An 18,071-nucleotide genomic window follows, 5' to 3' on the forward strand; every position below is an offset into this window, starting at 1 on the left:
CTTGGCTGTTGCTCCTCTTCAAAATATCACTCTCAGCTACACTGAGTTCCTTCTGTTTGTCAGCTGTTTATATGGCTCCAGTGATTTAATTTAGACCCACTCTGAATGGGTGGGGTGACACCTCCATGGAAATTATACAGTCAGAGTCATCATCCACAGTTGGGTGAGGCGCATCGCCAGGGAAACACTCAAAGAATTACAATCTAATTAACACTGATATGTCTGCCCACACAAGATTACATCAAAGATAATGGCATTTTGGGGGACATAATACATTCAACTGGCACAAGTACCTATAGATATAGAAATATTCTTTATTAAGTAGGGGGCCTATATAGTTAAAATATTTTGGGAAATAAGGAAATTCGGTGAATTCTTCTTTTAGTTGGCAGGATCTTGTGGCCAGTGGGGTAGTGGAATATATTGATACCCTAGAAGAAGAAACAGTGATGCTTGCAATGACTCCAGATGATTTACAGGAGAAAGAAGTAGCCTATTGTTCCACATATACACACTGTGAGATTCATCCATCAATGATCCTTGGTGTGTGTGCATCTATTATTCCTTTTCCAGATCATAACCAGGTTGGTAGCACTTTTTATCTTCTGCTTTGTGAGGAATTAGTGGAAGCAGAATAAAAATTAGGGATTAGTCTGTAAATCTCTTCCTAAGAGTAAAGACTTCTAATGAAACAGTTATGTATTCCTGTGGAATCAGCATTTGACATGGTTAATGTTGTGTTTCATTCTTAAGAGCCACAACTGATTATTTCAAATGGTTATCCCTTATCTTTTGGAAACAAACAAGAACCTTACCTACACATTTCCAATTAATATAGTACCCAGTAGACTCTATTCCTTTAGAGGTAATTGAATTGTCATTCATTCTGCTTTTCCTTCTGCTTTTAGTCTCCTAGAAACACATACCAGTCTGCTATGGGTAAGCAGGCTATGGGAGTTTATATCACCAACTTTCATGTTCGTATGGACACACTGGCCCATGTTCTCTATTATCCTCAAAAACCACTTGTGACTACACGGTCTATGGAATATCTACGATTTAGAGAGCTGCCAGCAGGTATGTTCAGTTTTGTCAAACATTTTAAAATATCTTGCCATGTTTAAAGCACTTTTCTGGGTACTTGGGAGAGTTAAAAAAATGCATAAGGCACAGTTCTTATTCTCAAGGAATTTATGGTGTTGTGGAAACTTGAACACAATTAAATAAAAAGGTGGTCATGTGGAAAGTGTTATGATGGAGGTACAAAGTCCTTTGGAAGCACAGAGTGAAGGAAATAATTGATTCCTCTTGGAAGTCTACAGCCGGTTTCTTGGAGGAGGTGGCATTTTAAACTAGAGTAAACTCAAGGAAAAGGTATTTGAATTTGAGAGACATCTTCAGCAAGGGCCTAGAGATATGAAGGCATGAGATATATTTTGACAGTCACTAGTCATGTTATTTTAGTTTAGCTAGAATATAAATATATGGGAATGAATTTTGACATCATAGGGTGGAGAGAGCCTGAAGGTTGAATTTTATTTTGAGAATGAAGACCCTTTTTGAGCAGGGAAGTAATAGCATTAGGAATTTGTTTTAGGAATATCATTTTTATAGTAGTATAAGGTATAGATTCTGATGCAGTATTTGATAATTTAAGAGGTTTTTGCAGTAGTCTAAGTGAAATGGTGAGATCCTAAAGAAACAACAAAGAATGATGAGTGAGATGCCTTTTGGAATATATTTAATAGGGCTTGATGACTGATAGTTGTGAAACAGTGAAGAGAAGAATTGAAAATGTCATTGGTGTTTGTGGTTTGGGTGAGTGAGGAGAGAGGGATGTATTAATAAGATTGGGGGCACATTAGAAGAAGGAAGAGGTTTTAGAGGTAAGATAATAAATTCAATTTGGGACATGTTGATTTTGAATTGCTGCCAGGACATTTATCTAAGAAGTTATCTGGCAGTGAGTTGCAAATGTGGTTTGAAAGTTTTTGATGTTTCTATGAGAATTATAGATCATTATTATTATGAAATTGCTTAGGGAGAATTCAGAGTGAGAAAGGCCAGAGACAGACAGAACTTAAGGCCCCAGTATTAATGGCATGCAGAAAATGAAGTCAGGAGAGGAGATTTGAGAAGTAGCTGATAAGAAAGGGAATCAGAAGTTTGAAGAAGGATATTCTCAAGGATACTGGATAGTAGCTAAAAATGGTTCAGAGAAGGTGAGAGTTGAATATCGAACGAAACAGTATTTTTCTTTAGTCTTACTGTGTTGTTAGCAGAATTTTGGTTTTGAATGTGGGTAGCAATTGGTTGGTTAGTACTCCTGTAAGCAGTGACTCTAAATTACTAACTATGACACTAAATTACTAACTATAATAGGGATTCAACATTTTGATATGAAATTCTTGTAGGTTAGAATTATTTATTTTCAAAGTCGTCCACAAGGGGTTACTCTTGTCTATAAAAACAAACCTGTTAGGTTATCTACATTATGCTCATTATTTTGGGCTATGCTTGTAGTGCTGGATTTTCTTCAACATTTAGTTAATAGGGTTTCTTTAGCGTTAGAGAATAAAAGAAATATAGGTAAAGGATTGGATTTGAAATAAAATGTTCCTTCCTTTGATTCTGGTAAGAAGTGGTGAGAACATGGCTGGTGGGTATTGCATGCCCTTCAATTCTGTTATTTCTTCATATCTTAACCGTGTAATCTTTTTAAAAAAGCTTTTTTATTTTCAGATAATTTCAAACTTAGAGAAGAGTTGTCAGACTAGTACAAAGAACTCCTATATACCCTTCATCCAGATTTTCTAGTTAGCATTTTACACTTCCCCTGTTCTTTCCCTTTCTCTCTTTCTTTTTTCCTCTTTCTTCCTGAGTCATTTGGGAGTAAATTACATACATGAAGCCACATTATTACTCCTTAATTCTTCAGTGTACGTTTCCTAAAAACAAGCACCTTCTCCATAGTACAGCCATCAATCAGAAGACCTAGTCTGTAGTCCCCAGTCCACATTTTGCCACTTGTCTCAGTAATGTCCTGTATAGATCCAGTATCCAATCCAGTATCATGCATTGCAAGTCTTCTAGTTGCATGTCTCTTTAGTCTCCTTCAATCAGAACAGTTCTTTAGTCTTTCCTTGTCTTTCATAACCTTGCCATTTTGAAGAGCCCAGGCCAGTTACTTTGTACATTGTCTCTCAATTTGGGTTTGACTGTTGTTTCTTCAAGATTATATTCAGATTATGAATTTTTGGCAGGACTTGCACAGAAATGATGCTCTATTTTCAGTGCATCATATCAGGCACATGCTGTCTATTTGTCCTATTATTAGTGACTTTTAACTTTTATCATGTGATTCAGATGATGTTCGCCAAGTTTCTCCATTTTTTCTTTATTGTAAGTATTTTGTATTTGTTAGTAAATAATAAGTAGTAAGTGGGGTGCTTCTTTGTGGGGAGATACTTTGAGATGATGTTCCTGCTCCTTGTCAAACTTTGAGACATTAGTTTTAGCCTTCATGATTGTTGCTGTTGTTGTCTGTTTTGGTGCTCAGTTTTCCCCAGATTTGGCTAGTGGGTGTGCCTTCAAGATGACTCCTGTTAGGTCGTCATCATTCCTTAATCACTGGTTACGTTTTGCCTCATCTTGTACTTTCCCTGCCCTAACCTTGGATTCAGGAATTCCTCCTTTTAGTGGAGCATTCCGAAACCAAAATCTGGTGGCGAGGTGGGCTGATTGCTACTACTAGAATGTCATAGTTTCTAGGTCCTTTCAGCTGACAGAGTTGGAAAGTGTACACACACACACACACACACACACACACACACACACACACAACCTATTTTTATTTCTATAAATATTAAAGAATCTTGCATTCACACCAATACCTTCCATCCCAGCCCAACCCAACAACTTAAGGTTTATTCTAGAATTCCATTTTCTGACAGTGAAACAGCTGGCTTTCACTGCCCTCAGTATACTTATTTATTCAATATACCAGTGTAACCAAACTCCTGACCATCTTGGCCCTGGTTCTGCCAAACATGCCAGTTGTGCTGGCTGACTTCTGAGCCTTGACCAGGAGGGGAAGGGGCTAACTATGCTATTTCAAGGAATATCTCTTTTGATTATGATAATTCCTATTTCTGTGGTATACTATGATACCTTGGTCAACAGATCCTCTGGGAGCAAAGATCCTTATGATGAAAGTTAGCCTTGATTTTAATTGAATCAAGGGACTTTAAGAGCCTCAGTGCTAGGCTGAGCTTGAAGTGGGTGGTGAGAAAATGGCGGAAAGGTTTTCTCATGGGTGTGCCTGGACGTGGCTGACAGGTGAGTTGTAATCCTATATTTCACGTTTATAGTCCTTGAGCTCATAGAGAGTTTTTCTTTTTTTTTTTTTTTTTTTAACACAGTTACTAATACTTATTGAGCATCCAGCCTTGTGCAAAACAGCATCCAAGGTTGTCTCTAAGCATCATAAAAACTTCGTGATCTTTCTTCACTTGCAAAATGAGAATAATAATATTTCCTACCTTATAAAGCTTTTGTGATGATTAAATGGTTAAATACACTTAAAACTCATGGCTCACTGCTGACAATTTAGTGAGGGAGAAGTAAACGTTAGCTGGTTAGTAATAGCGGTGGTTGTGAGATCCCCATTTTACAAATGTGGAAATGGGATCAGAAAGATTAAGTTATTTGTCCAAGGTTACACCTAAATACATGGAAGTTAAAAATGTTGACCCATCAATTTCAAAGCTTATCCTGTTAAGGGTTTTTTATTCCCCCCATTTTTGACTAGAAGCAGGCTTTCTTCCCCTCCATCTCCCTTTCTTGTGCTCTTTTTTCTTCATTACGTGCTTCTTGAGTTTGGGCTTTGAAGCTAAGAGGAAAAATATTAGGAACATGATTTGAAGTTTACGTTTTTACCTAAATTTTTTAAATGCAGTTTTTTAAAGTTATACTGACACACCATATAATCTATCCAAATTACACAATCAATAGCACACAGTATCATCATATAGTTGTGCATTCATTGCCACAATCAAGTTTTGAGCATTTCATTATTTCAAAATAAAGGAAAAAAAAAATAAAAAAGAACACCCAAACCATCCCAGATCCCTTATTCCCCCTATTATTTATGTATATATTTTTGTCATTATTTTATTACTCATCTGCCCATACAGTGGTTAAATGGAGTGCCAGTCACCAGTTTTTCACTGTCACACAGTAACACGGTAAGTATAATACAGTTATACATTTATCATCAAAAATCAAGTCTACTGGATTACCGTTTAGCAGATTCAAGTATTTCCTTCTAGCTATTATATACACTAGAAACTAAAAAGGAATATCTATATAATATGTAAGAATAACCTCCAGATTGACCTCTTGACTCTATTTGAGATCTCTCAGCCACTGAAACTGTATTTTGTTTCATTTCTTTTCCCCTTTTTTGGTTAAGATGTCATTCTTAATCCTCCAATGCCAGGGCCAGGCTCATCCCTGGGAATCCTGTCCCTCGTTACCAGGGAGACTTATACCCCTGGGAATCATGTCCCACATAGGGGGTGAGGGTAGTGAGTTTATTTACAGAATTGGCTGAGAGACAGTCCACATCTGAGCAACAGAAGAGGTTCTCTGGGGGTGACTCTTAGGCATAATTTAAAAAAAAGTTAAAAAATTTTTTAAATTCAATTTTACTGAGATATATTTATATACCATACAGCCATCCAAAGTGTATAGTCAGTTCACAGTACTGTTACATAGTTGTGCATTCATCACAATCAATTTTTGAACATTTTCATTACAGAAAAAAAAAAGAATAAGAATAAAAATTGAAGTAAAAAAGAATACCCAAAACATCCCATCCCCCCATCCCTCCCTATTATTTGTTTACTTTTTTTTTTGAAGTTTTTTAATCCACTGCAGTTATTATTTTCATTAATGCAAAATTTTCACATCTTTAGCCAATGGGAGTCTCTTCAAGTTGGTCCCTAAATCAATTCACATTCTCTGTAGTCTTTAGCTTTCTGTTATAAAAAACTTTTTATAACAGCCTTTCAATGAGTGAGCTCTGGTTTCTTTGAGAGGGAAATGATGCTTAAATATCATTATCTAAAATCAGAGATGCCCACTGCTACTGGCTAGGTCCATTTTCTAGGCCTTCTTGAATTCTGTTTGGTTTCAATATAATTACACATCGGTTCATTCACCTTAATTTGAATACCTTTTCCATCACTTTATTTTCAGTATTCTTAGGTGATTTTATGTTAGATGTGTCTCTTGTAATAACTAGATTTTTAAAATTCCAATCTAAGATTCTCTTTTCATCCATGAACTTAACCCAGTCATATTTAATGTGATATTTTTATGTCTGAACTTATCCCTCCCATCTTATTTTGCCTTTTCTATTTATCCTGGCTTTTTTTTTTTTTTTTTTTCGTACTTTCGATTGTTTACAGTACCATTACATAGTTGTACATTCATCACCTAAATCAATCCCTGACACCTTCATTAGCACACACACAAAAATAACAAGAATAATAATTAAAGTGAAAAAGAGCAATTGAAGTAAAAAAGAACACTGGGTACCTTTGTCTGTTTGTTTCCTTCCCCTATTTTTCTACTCATCCATCCATAAACTAGACAAAGTGGAGTGTGGTCCTTATGGCTTTCCCAATCCCATTGTCACCCCTCATAAGCTACATTTTTATACAACTGTCTTCGAGATTCATGGGTTCTGGGTTGTAGTTTGATAGTTTCAGGTATCCACCACCAGCTACCCCAATTCTTTAGAACCTAAAAAGGGTTGTCTAAAGTGTGCGTATTTGTTTACTTTTTGTCCCCATTTTTCTGTTCATCAGTCCATACACTGGATAAAGGAAGTTTGAGTCACAAGGTTTCAGTCACGCGGTCACACCATATAAGCCATATAGTTACGTGATCATCTTCAAGAATCAAGGCTACTGGGTTGCAGTTCAACAGCTACAGGTATTTCCTGCTAGCTATTCCAATACACTAAAAACTAAAAAAGTTATCTATGTAACACGTAAGAATAACCTCCAGAATGTCCTCTTGACTCCAGTTGAACTCTCTCAGCCACTGAATCTTTATTTAATTTCATGTCTCTTCTTCCTTTTGTTCAAGAAGGTGTTTCTCAGTCCCTTTATGCCGAGTCCAGTTTCATCACCAGGAATCATGTCCCACATTGCCAGGGAGATTTACACCCCTGGGAGTCATGTCCCACATAGTGGGGAGGGCAATATGTTTACCTGCTGAGTTGGCTTAGAGAGAGAGGCCACATTTGAGCAACAAAAGAGGTTCTCTGGGGGTGACTCTTAGGCACAATTATAAGTAGTCTTTTCCTTGTAGTAACAAGCTTCATAAGGGCAAGCCCCAAGATCTAGAGCTCGGCCTTCTAAATTAGTAGTCCCTAATGCTTGTGAGAATGTCAGTAATTCCCAAGGTGGCGAAGTTTAATATTTCCACATTTTCCCCCAGTCCCTCAAGGGGATTTTGCAAATACATTTTTATTCTCTGCCCAAATTACTCTGGGATGTATCGAGGCTTCACACTAACTTACAAACCAATGAGATCTCACTCCCTATTCAAAGTTCCATGTAATTTTGGGGTTTGAGAAAACTGACCATACAAGTTAAATTATATAGTGTGCTACAGAAAATATGGATTTTGAACCAAATAAACATCTCTTCCTTTGGTCTGACACAGGCATTGAAGTTCTAAACCATCAATATCGTCCTTTACCCTTTAGTCTGATTTGGTTCATATCTCTAATTGAAGTCTGGTCTCTTTTTTCAGCCTTTTTAATATTTGCTGTATGGGGTAATGCTGACATTCGTAACTGCTGAACTCTGGCTCTGAGTCGCAGGTGTCATGTCACATGGATACCCGAAGTTCCAGGGACGAAACAAGTTATACACAAAGAGCTCAGCATCTCAGAATTTAGAAATAGTCTTAGGCATAATTATAAATAGGCTTAGCTTCCCTTTGCAAGAATAAGTTTCATAAGGGTAAGCCCCAAGATCAAGGGCTTGACTTTTTAAATTGGGTTTTCCTATTGCTTGTGGGAGTATCAGGAATTCCCCAGGTGAGGAAGTTTAATATTTCTACATTTTCCTCCAGTCCTAAAGAGGACTTTGCAAATACTTTTTAATTTTTTGTCCAGAGTACTCTGGGGTGTATCGGGGTATCATATTAACCTGTACAGAATAACAAGATCTCATTCCTCATTCTCAGTTCCATGTAACCATTTTGTTTAAGTAAACTGACCATACTGCTTATATTAGAAAGTGTGCTACAGAGAATATAGATTTTGTACCAAATAAACATCTTTTAAATAAAAGTCAAAACTCAGGAATAGATGTGATTGCTGTAAGAGCTTACAATCTATGAATTTTTTTTTTTTTTTTTTAAATCTGAATTCTCTCTGCCTTTATTTTTTTTGATTGCCAGTCGCATACATCTGAACTTGCGTGTGTCGAGTTTGTGCAAAAGGAGTTCTTGCTGTAGTGGCATGCTAGACACTTTCTGCATCTTGCTATTTTTCCTTAACATATTTTTGGATATACATATATATATTGGCCTCATGCTTTTTTTTTTTTTTTCTTTTTTCTTTTTTTTTCATTAAATTCAGTTTTATTGAAATACATTCACACACCATACAATCATCCATGGTATACAATCCACTGTCCACAGTATGATAACATAGTTATGCATTCATCACCACAATCTATCTCTGAACATTTTCCTTACATCAGAAAGAACCAGAACAAGAATAAAAAACAAAAGTGAAAAAAAGAACACCCAAATCATCCCCCCATCCCACCCCACCTGTCCTTTAGTTTTTATCCCCATTTCTCCACTCATCCATACACTACAATCTGTGAACTTTTACAACAAGCCTCACTGAGCACTCCACACTCCTGCATTGTTGATTGCCCAATCTTTGTCCATATTCTATCCCCTGGTATTTATGCTAATTCAATTCTCAGCATTTGTTCATTATAGTAAGTTTATATTAGTGAGGCTTCACAATATTTGTCCTTTCGTTTCGCTCAACATAATGTCCTCAAGGTTCATTCACCTAGTTGCATGCCTCATGACTTCATTCCTTCTTCCAGCTGTTCAATATTCTGTTATATGTATACACCACATTTTGCCCCTCCGTTCACCAGTTGATGGGCCCTTAGGCCATCTCCCTTCATTGCAAATTGCAAATACTGCTGCCCTAAGCACCAGTGTGTAAGGGTCTATTCATGTCCCTGCTTTCAGTTCTTCCAAGTATGTACCAAATAACAGGGTTGCAGAATCCTATGGCATCCCTATACTTAGCTTCTGGTGGAACCACCACACTGCTCTTCAGAGATTCTGCACCATTCTACTTCTCTACCAACAGTGAATTTCTCTGTTGGTAGGGAAGTGAATTTCTCTCTCACCACATCTTCTCCAGCACACGTTTTTATCTAAATTTAACTGAGCTCTCAGGCTTACCTAGATATCTTGAATAAAGTTTGTAGAGTGGAAGGGGTTGCATCCTGAGCTTTAGTAAATGTAGCTTATGTGAGTGCGCAGGAGATTGTCATGAGAGAGATAGGAAAACCTTACAGGGGCTGAGAGAGTTGAGCACCTATAGTCTGCCTCACCTGGAAAAGAGGTGGGGGCATAGGCAGTGCTCCACCAAGATGTGAGGACATGATGAAAGCATTTTGTCTGTTCCATGTATCACACAGCAGTCACTGAACCTTCCCCAGCAGTAGATCACATCAAACCTCCTAAGTCCATGCCCTCAGGAAGTTTTTTTGCACTCTGAGATTTCTGTGAATTCTTTTCAGGTCCCTTCTGCCTTCAGGGTCTTACATCTTTATGTGTTTTCCCTGCATTATATTGTTTGACTGTGTGAAACACAACAGTTCTTTTGGTTCTCTCCAAAGAATTTTCACAAATAAAAGCATGGTGAATGTTGTAGTTTGCTAATGCTGCCAGAATGCAAAACACCAGAGATGGATTGGCTTTTATAAAGGGGGATTATTTGGTTACACAGCTATAGTCTTAAGGCCATAAAGTGTCCAAGGTAACACATCAGCAATCAAGTACCTTCACTGAAGGATGGCCAGTGGTGTTCAGAAAGCCTCTGTTAGCTGGTGTCTGCTCCAAAGTTCTGGTTTTAAAATGGCTTTCTCCCAGGACGTTCTTCTCTAGGCTACATTTCCTAAAAAATGTCACTCTTAGTTTCTCTTGGAGTGTTTCTCCTCTCTTGGCTTCTCAGAGCAAAAGTCTGCTTTCAACAGCCATCTTCAAACTGTCTCTCATCTGCAGCTCGTCTCTCAGCTCCTGTGCATTCTTCAAAGTGTCCCTCTTGCTGTGGTTCCTCTTCAAAATGTCACTCTCAGCTGCACTGAGTTCCTTCTGTTTGTCAGCTCATTTATATGGCTCCAGTGATTTAATTTAGACCCATCCTCAATGGGTAGGGTAACACCTCCATGGAAATCATCCAGTCAGAGTCATCACCCATAGTTGGGTGGGGCACATCTCCACGGAAACACTCGAAGAATTGCAATATAATCAACACTGAAATGTCTGCCCACAGAAGATTACATCAAAGATAATGGCATTTAGGGGACATAATACATTCAAACCGGCACAGTGAACAATATAGATGTTACTAAAGATTTCTTAGAGGAAATATTTCAGATTTCAAGGAAGCATACCTGAGGAATGCCTATTTGACATTTCTGATCTCTGAACACTGTTCTTGCTGCCTGTTTGGGCGGGCTTCCTCTCTGGCTTTTCTCAGGAAGGGCTCAGCCTCTCAGACACCTTGGATAATTTCACACTCCCTGCTACCACCTTACCCTACATAGTGCATTTTAAGCTCTTTCTGCTCCTGAATTTGAATACACAAACCTTTCAAGTTAATCAGAAGAACCAATGACTTTTTGTCACTGTGATCCTTCTTCCTTAGAGAGCGGTCAGAATTATATTTAGCAAAAACTGTTTAGTATTAACTGTTCAACAGGGCTGCAACACTCAAATTCCTACAGTTTCAGGCAGGACTGGTGAGTAGTTGATGAGTTGGAGAGAGGTTTGCCTTTCTAATGGGGTTAGCCCTACTTGGCTGAAGCTGTGGTTGTGATGTGTATGTGCAAACCCTATGTTGCCAGATCAGATTTTTCAAGAAAAATTGGAAATCCAATCTTTGGTGTAAATTTACTTTTTAAATGTTATCACCTAATAAGTTAAAAATAAAAACAAAAAAGCCCTCTTGAAACCAAACACAACTTGTTTGCTTATTCAAGCTTGCCTTCTAGATAGTAATTTGTGATGTGCAATCTGGACCTTATTACACAAACCTGGAGTCAGCTACCTTAGCATTACTTTAGAATTTACCTTAGTGCTAAAAATAGCTAGGGAATGGTTTGTATGGCACAACAGCCAGCGCTTTTAAGAAGCAAATGTAGTTGTCAGGGAAGAGGGCCTGCCCTTTGCATGTATCTCTTCCTCCAGCTGTGTTCCTACCTTGGGTTGGGAGTTTTTGGGAATCAGAGGCTTGAGGGAATGTGACTTTAATGTTCCAGACCCAGATCAGCAGGGCATTAATGTTTCAGCAGTTGCCACCATCTGTGGCCTGCAGCTCTCTACTTGTTGTACTTACTGTTGCACTCCCACTGTACACCTAAAGGGGAAAATGAATGGTGTGTCTTCTCATGTAGGGTGGGTTTTGTTTTTTTAAGTGAATTAGCTTTAAGCAGGAAAATGTGAACTATTTATCAGAATTCAGACAACCCAAACATTCAGTCTTCTAAATTTTGGTTCTTTTGTATTCTGTAGTCATAATTTTTTATACTCCACATTTGAAATGATTATTGTAAGATCTGTGTTAACTGTAGCTTTAGAATTGAGTGTATTTTAATTCTTGGATAATCTGATGATTTGCTTATGATATATATGAATTATCTTAATTGCTATTTCACATTTGACAGTTTCTTATATTAGAATGTACTATTTTATAGTATGTTTCTAATTTTTTTCTTCCTTCTCTAATACTCATTACTTTCTATATGGTCTCACCAAGAGTAGTTTTGGTAGTAGCAACTAAGAATAATATTGTGGTGGGGAAGATGGTGTTGACATTTTTGGTGGCATATGGAGAGGATCTGTAGCAGCAGGGCTGGGAAAAGGAATAGGTTAGTACTAGGCTCAAACCTAAAACCAGTAATCAGGAGACAAGACTTGAACCTATCACTTACTAGTTTTGGGATCATGGATAAATTATTTAATTAGCTCTTTCTCATTTATGAGAATATGATGCTTATTTTGCTTATAAAGCAGGGTTACTATGAGGATAATGAAACTTGGTTTGGGGAGTCACTGTAAATATGAGGTGACCTGTATATTTAATCACTGATTGCAAGAATGGCTATATTGGGAATGACTAGATGAAGGTTTGCTTCTATTAAACATTTAGACATCACAGTAGTTACCTCACAGATTGCTGTTGCAGGAGTAGACTTTGTTACCATGAAGAGAACACTCAAGTATCTGTGGCAAATGTGATTAAATAAAATTGATTTAAAAGAAAGGGGCAGTTTTTCTTTGTTAACCAGATGATGATTTAATGTACATTCTTAAATTCACTGCAGGTATCAACTCAATTGTGGCCATTGCATCATACACTGGATACAATCAAGAAGACTCTGTTATTATGAACCGTTCAGCTGTAGACCGAGGGTTTTTCAGGTCAGTTTTAATAACATTTGTCAAAACATGGATACAGTGGAAATACTTTTTTTTAAATCCAAAAAGTTCTTTAAAAATAGGTTTCATTTTCCTGTTTGAAACATTTTGGTGGTCTTGAAGTTTTATGAATGCCCAAAAATGCATGCTTCTGTATGGCTGCCTGTATACAGTTTAGTGTGGTGAAATCAATGCCCTGCTCCAGAAAACAGAAGGCCTTGTGATGGTCACAAAGAGCTGAAGATCCTGCTCCTTGAATATTTCAGGATTTTCACATGCTAACATTTTGAGTCTTTTTTGGTTTGTTTTTATATTTTTGTAAGCAAATACATGTTTGCATTTAGCTAATGTAGAAAAGTCTAAAGAAGAAATAAAATTAAACCAATTATCTTAGAACTATAAATAACTAATGTTAAAATTTTATTTTCCTTGCTCTTTTTTCTATTATACTTCAATTTGAGAATAATATTGACATACAGATTGATCTCAAATCCATGGTATGTTAAGGTTGGTTAAAAAACTGGGAATTCAGAAGAGGGAATAAATGTTTTTTTCCTGTGTATTTTTAGAGTATAGGACTAGGACCAATAGTTAGACATAGGTAATGTCTAAAACTTTTCACTGGAAATGTTCAGATAGATCTTGGGTGACCATCTTTCAGAGTTGCTATGGAAGAAATTGGTGCATTGGACAGGGTGTTGGACTCATTGACCTTAGGTCTCTCCCTCTTCTCACATATAATTCCAGCTGTTTTAAAGTTATAGGTCAAATACATGTGCAGCCGATGTGATAGCATTTAGAATTTTACTTTACTATACAGTTACCTTTGTCTCAAATTCTTGGTTTAAATTGTCTTTCAGATATCAATGGAATGAAATTTTCTGTTCTATTGTATGCCCTTTTATTAAAGGAAAATAGAAATTACCTTTAGAACCATTTGTTTTTAGGTCCGTTTTCTATCGTTCTTACAAAGAACAGGAGTCTAAAAAAGGATTTGATCAGGAAGAAGTATTTGAGAAGCCTACACGTGAAACATGCCAGGGTAAGTGCTACTGACATTTAACTTATGAAATTCAAAGTTAACTTAATATGGCTTTCCTAATTAAGTTTGCTGGGTTCTATACTTTTTTTTTTCACCCATGCAGGAATATATCTTCTTGTTATGAATTCTTAGAATTCATAAAGAAAATATGTATTTTAGCTAAAAGTATTTGCATCTAGGAATGGACTTGCTGTAGACCTTCCTTCCTGGTAGGTCTTGCATTGTGGAAGATATTTAGGAAGTCAGAGAAGCCATGTAATTTCATGAGACATACCTCACAACCTCATTCTCACTTGTACTGTGTCCCTTAGTTTATACATTTGCATGGGAACTCTACTGCTCCCCAGGTTGGCTCTTAGTATGTGGTTTGATCATAATATTTGTTCAGCTGAAGTATTTGTAAACAGTTAAATATAAATAATTATATTTATATTTAACTTTTTTCTTCTGGAAAATTCAAACTTTTATTTTTATTTTTATTTTCTAGTTATTTATTTTCACTGACACTTCAAAACTACATATACAGTAGGTTGGATGGGATGTCCCAGGGAAATGGGGTATCTCTGCTGTAGTTTTGACTCCTAATAGCCTTGTATGAAGTAAAATGTTTTTGTTTCCTTAGGCATTTTCCTGTAACTCCTTTTCCAGTGGGTGGTTCTTTGTAGTGTGAATTGATACCAGTGGAGTTAAGATTATATAAAATGAAAATCAAAATTTCTGTGAAGGATGTGTGTAAAGGGCATAGATACTTCGCTTATAATACAGAGATCAGAAGATGGCAAGACATTTATTTATTCAAAGCCAACCAGCAAATGTCTGTCATGGGAAAATTTTATTTTCCAGTGCTTAATCCAGTGTTACTTTTTTTCCTTCTTCTTTATACTGTGGTATTGCACAGAGTTCAGAGTAGTTTGTAATATTTGGAATAAGAGCATTATATTATTACTAAACACTGATGTTAGAGATTCCCATGAATTTTTCTCTGACTTGGAACTGATTGATTTGTGTAGTTTTTAAATCTTTGTTGGGAATTATGTGATATCTTGAATACCATTTCAAAACATTCCATGTCTGTTGCTTTGCAGGTATGAGGCATGCTATTTATGACAAGCTGGATGATGATGGTTTGATAGCTCCTGGGGTTCGTGTATCAGGAGATGATGTTATTATAGGAAAAACAGTCACCTTGCCTGAAAATGAAGATGAACTGGAGAGCACTAATAGACGCTATACCAAGAGAGACTGTAGCACTTTTCTCAGAACTAGTGAGACGGGTATTGTGGATCAGGTTATGGTGACTCTTAACCAGGAAGGATATAAATTTTGTAAAATAAGAGTGAGTATAGCTTTGTTGATGGAGCTATTTTTGGGAAGTAAACCATAAAGACTTAACTAACTGATTTTTATGTGACTTCAGGTACGCTCTGTTAGAATTCCACAGATTGGAGACAAATTTGCTAGTCGACATGGTCAAAAGGGAACTTGTGGTATTCAGTATAGACAAGAGGTAAGTATCTTTTTATCTCCTTCACCCCTAGCCTAAAATTTTGTTGAACATTTCATTAGATCAAATTTTGCTTTAACTTAAAAGCCCAATGGTGATAAAGGCTTGACTCTGTAATTTTAGAGTTGAATAAGTATATGAATATACCATTGAGCGTGTTGAACACAATTTAGTAAATAGAAAAGTTCAACTGGAGTCTGTTCTAGTTGTTTGGTCCATAGCTAAGAGTAAGAGATTTGAGTGTCTAAGTCTCTTTTTAAAATTATCTTATAGGATATGCCTTTCACCTGTGAAGGTATCACTCCTGATATCATCATAAATCCCCATGCCATCCCTTCTCGTATGACGATTGGTCACTTGATTGAATGTCTTCAAGGGAAGGTAAGAGATTTTCTTTAAAATTAGAGGCTCCAAATTGATGTTTCCTCAAAAAATGATGATAGGTGATTTTCTCCTTTTTGAGTCAAGCTACTTTGGGAAAGGCTAGTAAGATACTTATTTTTCTGTTTTCAAAATTGGTTATGACTATTTTCTATTTTTTCTTTTAAAGAAATTTTCAGAGTTAAGGCTATGTCAGAAGTTTGTAAAATGTGTTACGTCCAGCCTCTACATACATATCTGGTCATCCTTTTGACTGGTTCTTTTCCATAGATGAAGAGTTAATTCATTAATGGTTAGTTCAGTGTGAGCTTGGTTATTTTACTGGTATAAGTTATGTGTTCATCTTTTCAGTGGAGGCTCCCGATTTTTGTGGATCTTGTTAAGGTAGAATGGCTACAATCAAAAACTAGGATGGCTTAATTTTAGGGTATTAAAATGTCATTTTACTTGAGCCATAGGAAATATTTGGGAATCTCAGTCTTTTTACCTTACATGGATCAACCATGTTGTATTTTTGAAGGCTTATTATTGAGCTGTGTTTTTTTTTTTTTTAGTTAAATTAGTTTGTGATAAATATTTTGTGTAATGTATTAATAAAATTAACCTGAAGATATCACAGCTTTCCATATCCATGTGGATTTTAAGTTCAGAATCCTTCCCTTTAGAAGAAAGGATTTTTTCATTGAATGTATTTTTATTGATATGTAATTGCTAAGGGGAGACAGTAGGAAGAAGCATTTTAAAGACTATTTTGTTTTTTAAAGGTATCAGCTAACAAGGGTGAAATTGGTGATGCCACTCCATTTAATGATGCTGTTAATGTGCAGAAGATTTCTAATCTTTTATCTGATTATGGCTATCATCTCAGAGGAAATGAGGTATGTTTGTGTTTACATTAGTAATTTGTTGCTTGTATTCTTTTTTGTATGTGTGTAGTTACATTTTTTTAAAAAAATTAAGTCTTTTGTTGAAGTATAACACATACTTCAGATATGCACACAAATTATAAGTGTGCAACTTGATGAATTTTCACAAATGTGAAAACATCTGTGGGTCTAGCACCCAGATGAGGAAAAGAAAATTACTAGAACCCTTCTAGGCCTAGAAGTCTTCGTGTGTGCCTTCTTCCAGTCCCTACCTTCCCCCACAAGTTAACCACTGTCTTGACTTTTGATAATATAGATGAGTTTATTTTAATGGTTATATAAATGGAAGCATATGGTACATGTGCATATATTCTTTGAATTTGTTTAATATTTTATTAAAACCTGTGTGTTTCAGGTCCTGTACAATGGGTTCACTGGTCGAAAAATCACATCACAAATTTTTATTGGCCCCACTTATTACCAGCGTTTGAAGCATATGGTAGATGATAAGATTCATTCTCGTGCCAGGGGACCTATTCAGATCCTTAATAGACAGCCCATGGAGGGTAGATCGCGGTGAGTGCTGCAGCTTTGGTCATTACCACCACCACTATTTTGGAAAATGTTTTCCCACACACTTGTACTTTTATTATAGAAAATGTAGAAAATATATGACATAATAAACCCCCATGTCCCTGTCACCCCATTTCAACATTTGTCAACTCATGGCCAATCTTGTTCATCCATCTCTCCTCTCCCACTAACCACAGATTATTTTTAAGCAAAGCCTATATGTTTATCATTTATTTATAGAAGAGCAGTTCTCAAAATTTTTTGATCAGTCCCCAAGAACTTTGTATTACATCTATCAATATTTATCAATTAGAAATTAAAGCTGAGAAAATTTTAAATATTTATTAATGTATTAAAAATAACATTAAGAAATCCATTACAGGTTAACACAGTAACATTTTTTTTTTTTTTAAATTTTTATTGGGATTGTTCAGATACCATACAATTATCCAGAGATCCAAAGTGTACAATCATTTGCCCCTGGTACTCTCATACAGTTGTGCATCCATCACCACACTTAATTTTTGTTCAATTTTTAGAAACCTTTTTCATTACTCCAGACAAGAAATATAGTGAAAGATGAAAACAGAAGAAAAAAAAGAAAAGGAAACTCGAATCCTCCCATATCCCTAACCAACCCCCCTCAGTTGTTGACTAGTAGTGTTGGTATAGTACATTTGTTACTGTTTATGAAAGAATGTTGAAATACCACTAACTGTAGTATATAGTTTGCAATAGGTATATATTTCTTCCCTATATGCCCCTCTATTATTAACTTCTAATTGTATTGTCATACATTTGTTCTGGTTCATGGAAGAGATTGCCCACCATAGGATTCAGTTTTATACATTCCCATCTTTTGACCTCCAACTTTCCTTCTGGTGACATATATGACTCTGAGCTTCCCTTTTCCACCTCATTTACGCATCATTCGGCACTG

At 36.3% G+C, this 18,071-nt stretch overlaps 1 protein-coding gene across 2 annotated transcripts in view; it reads left to right on the plus strand.

Moving 5' to 3' along the window:
* The window catches only part of POLR2B (RNA polymerase II subunit B), a 52,228-nt gene that overhangs the window by 28,011 nt on the left and 6,146 nt on the right, over window positions 1–18,071 (plus strand). For both annotated transcript variants that reach the window (XM_037829878.1, XM_037829877.1), the window contains 9 exons: window positions 386–584; window positions 909–1,077; window positions 12,672–12,768; window positions 13,713–13,807; window positions 14,893–15,143; window positions 15,225–15,314; window positions 15,585–15,692; window positions 16,457–16,570; window positions 16,974–17,134. In XM_037829878.1, the coding sequence (XP_037685806.1) occupies window positions 386–584; window positions 909–1,077; window positions 12,672–12,768; window positions 13,713–13,807; window positions 14,893–15,143; window positions 15,225–15,314; window positions 15,585–15,692; window positions 16,457–16,570; window positions 16,974–17,134 (1,284 nt within the window). The remainder of the gene's footprint in view (window positions 1–385; window positions 585–908; window positions 1,078–12,671; window positions 12,769–13,712; window positions 13,808–14,892; window positions 15,144–15,224; window positions 15,315–15,584; window positions 15,693–16,456; window positions 16,571–16,973; window positions 17,135–18,071) is intronic.

This window comes from Choloepus didactylus, chromosome 3, assembly GCF_015220235.1.
Source record: "Choloepus didactylus isolate mChoDid1 chromosome 3, mChoDid1.pri, whole genome shotgun sequence".
Classification (NCBI taxonomy): Eukaryota; Metazoa; Chordata; class Mammalia; order Pilosa; family Megalonychidae; genus Choloepus; species Choloepus didactylus.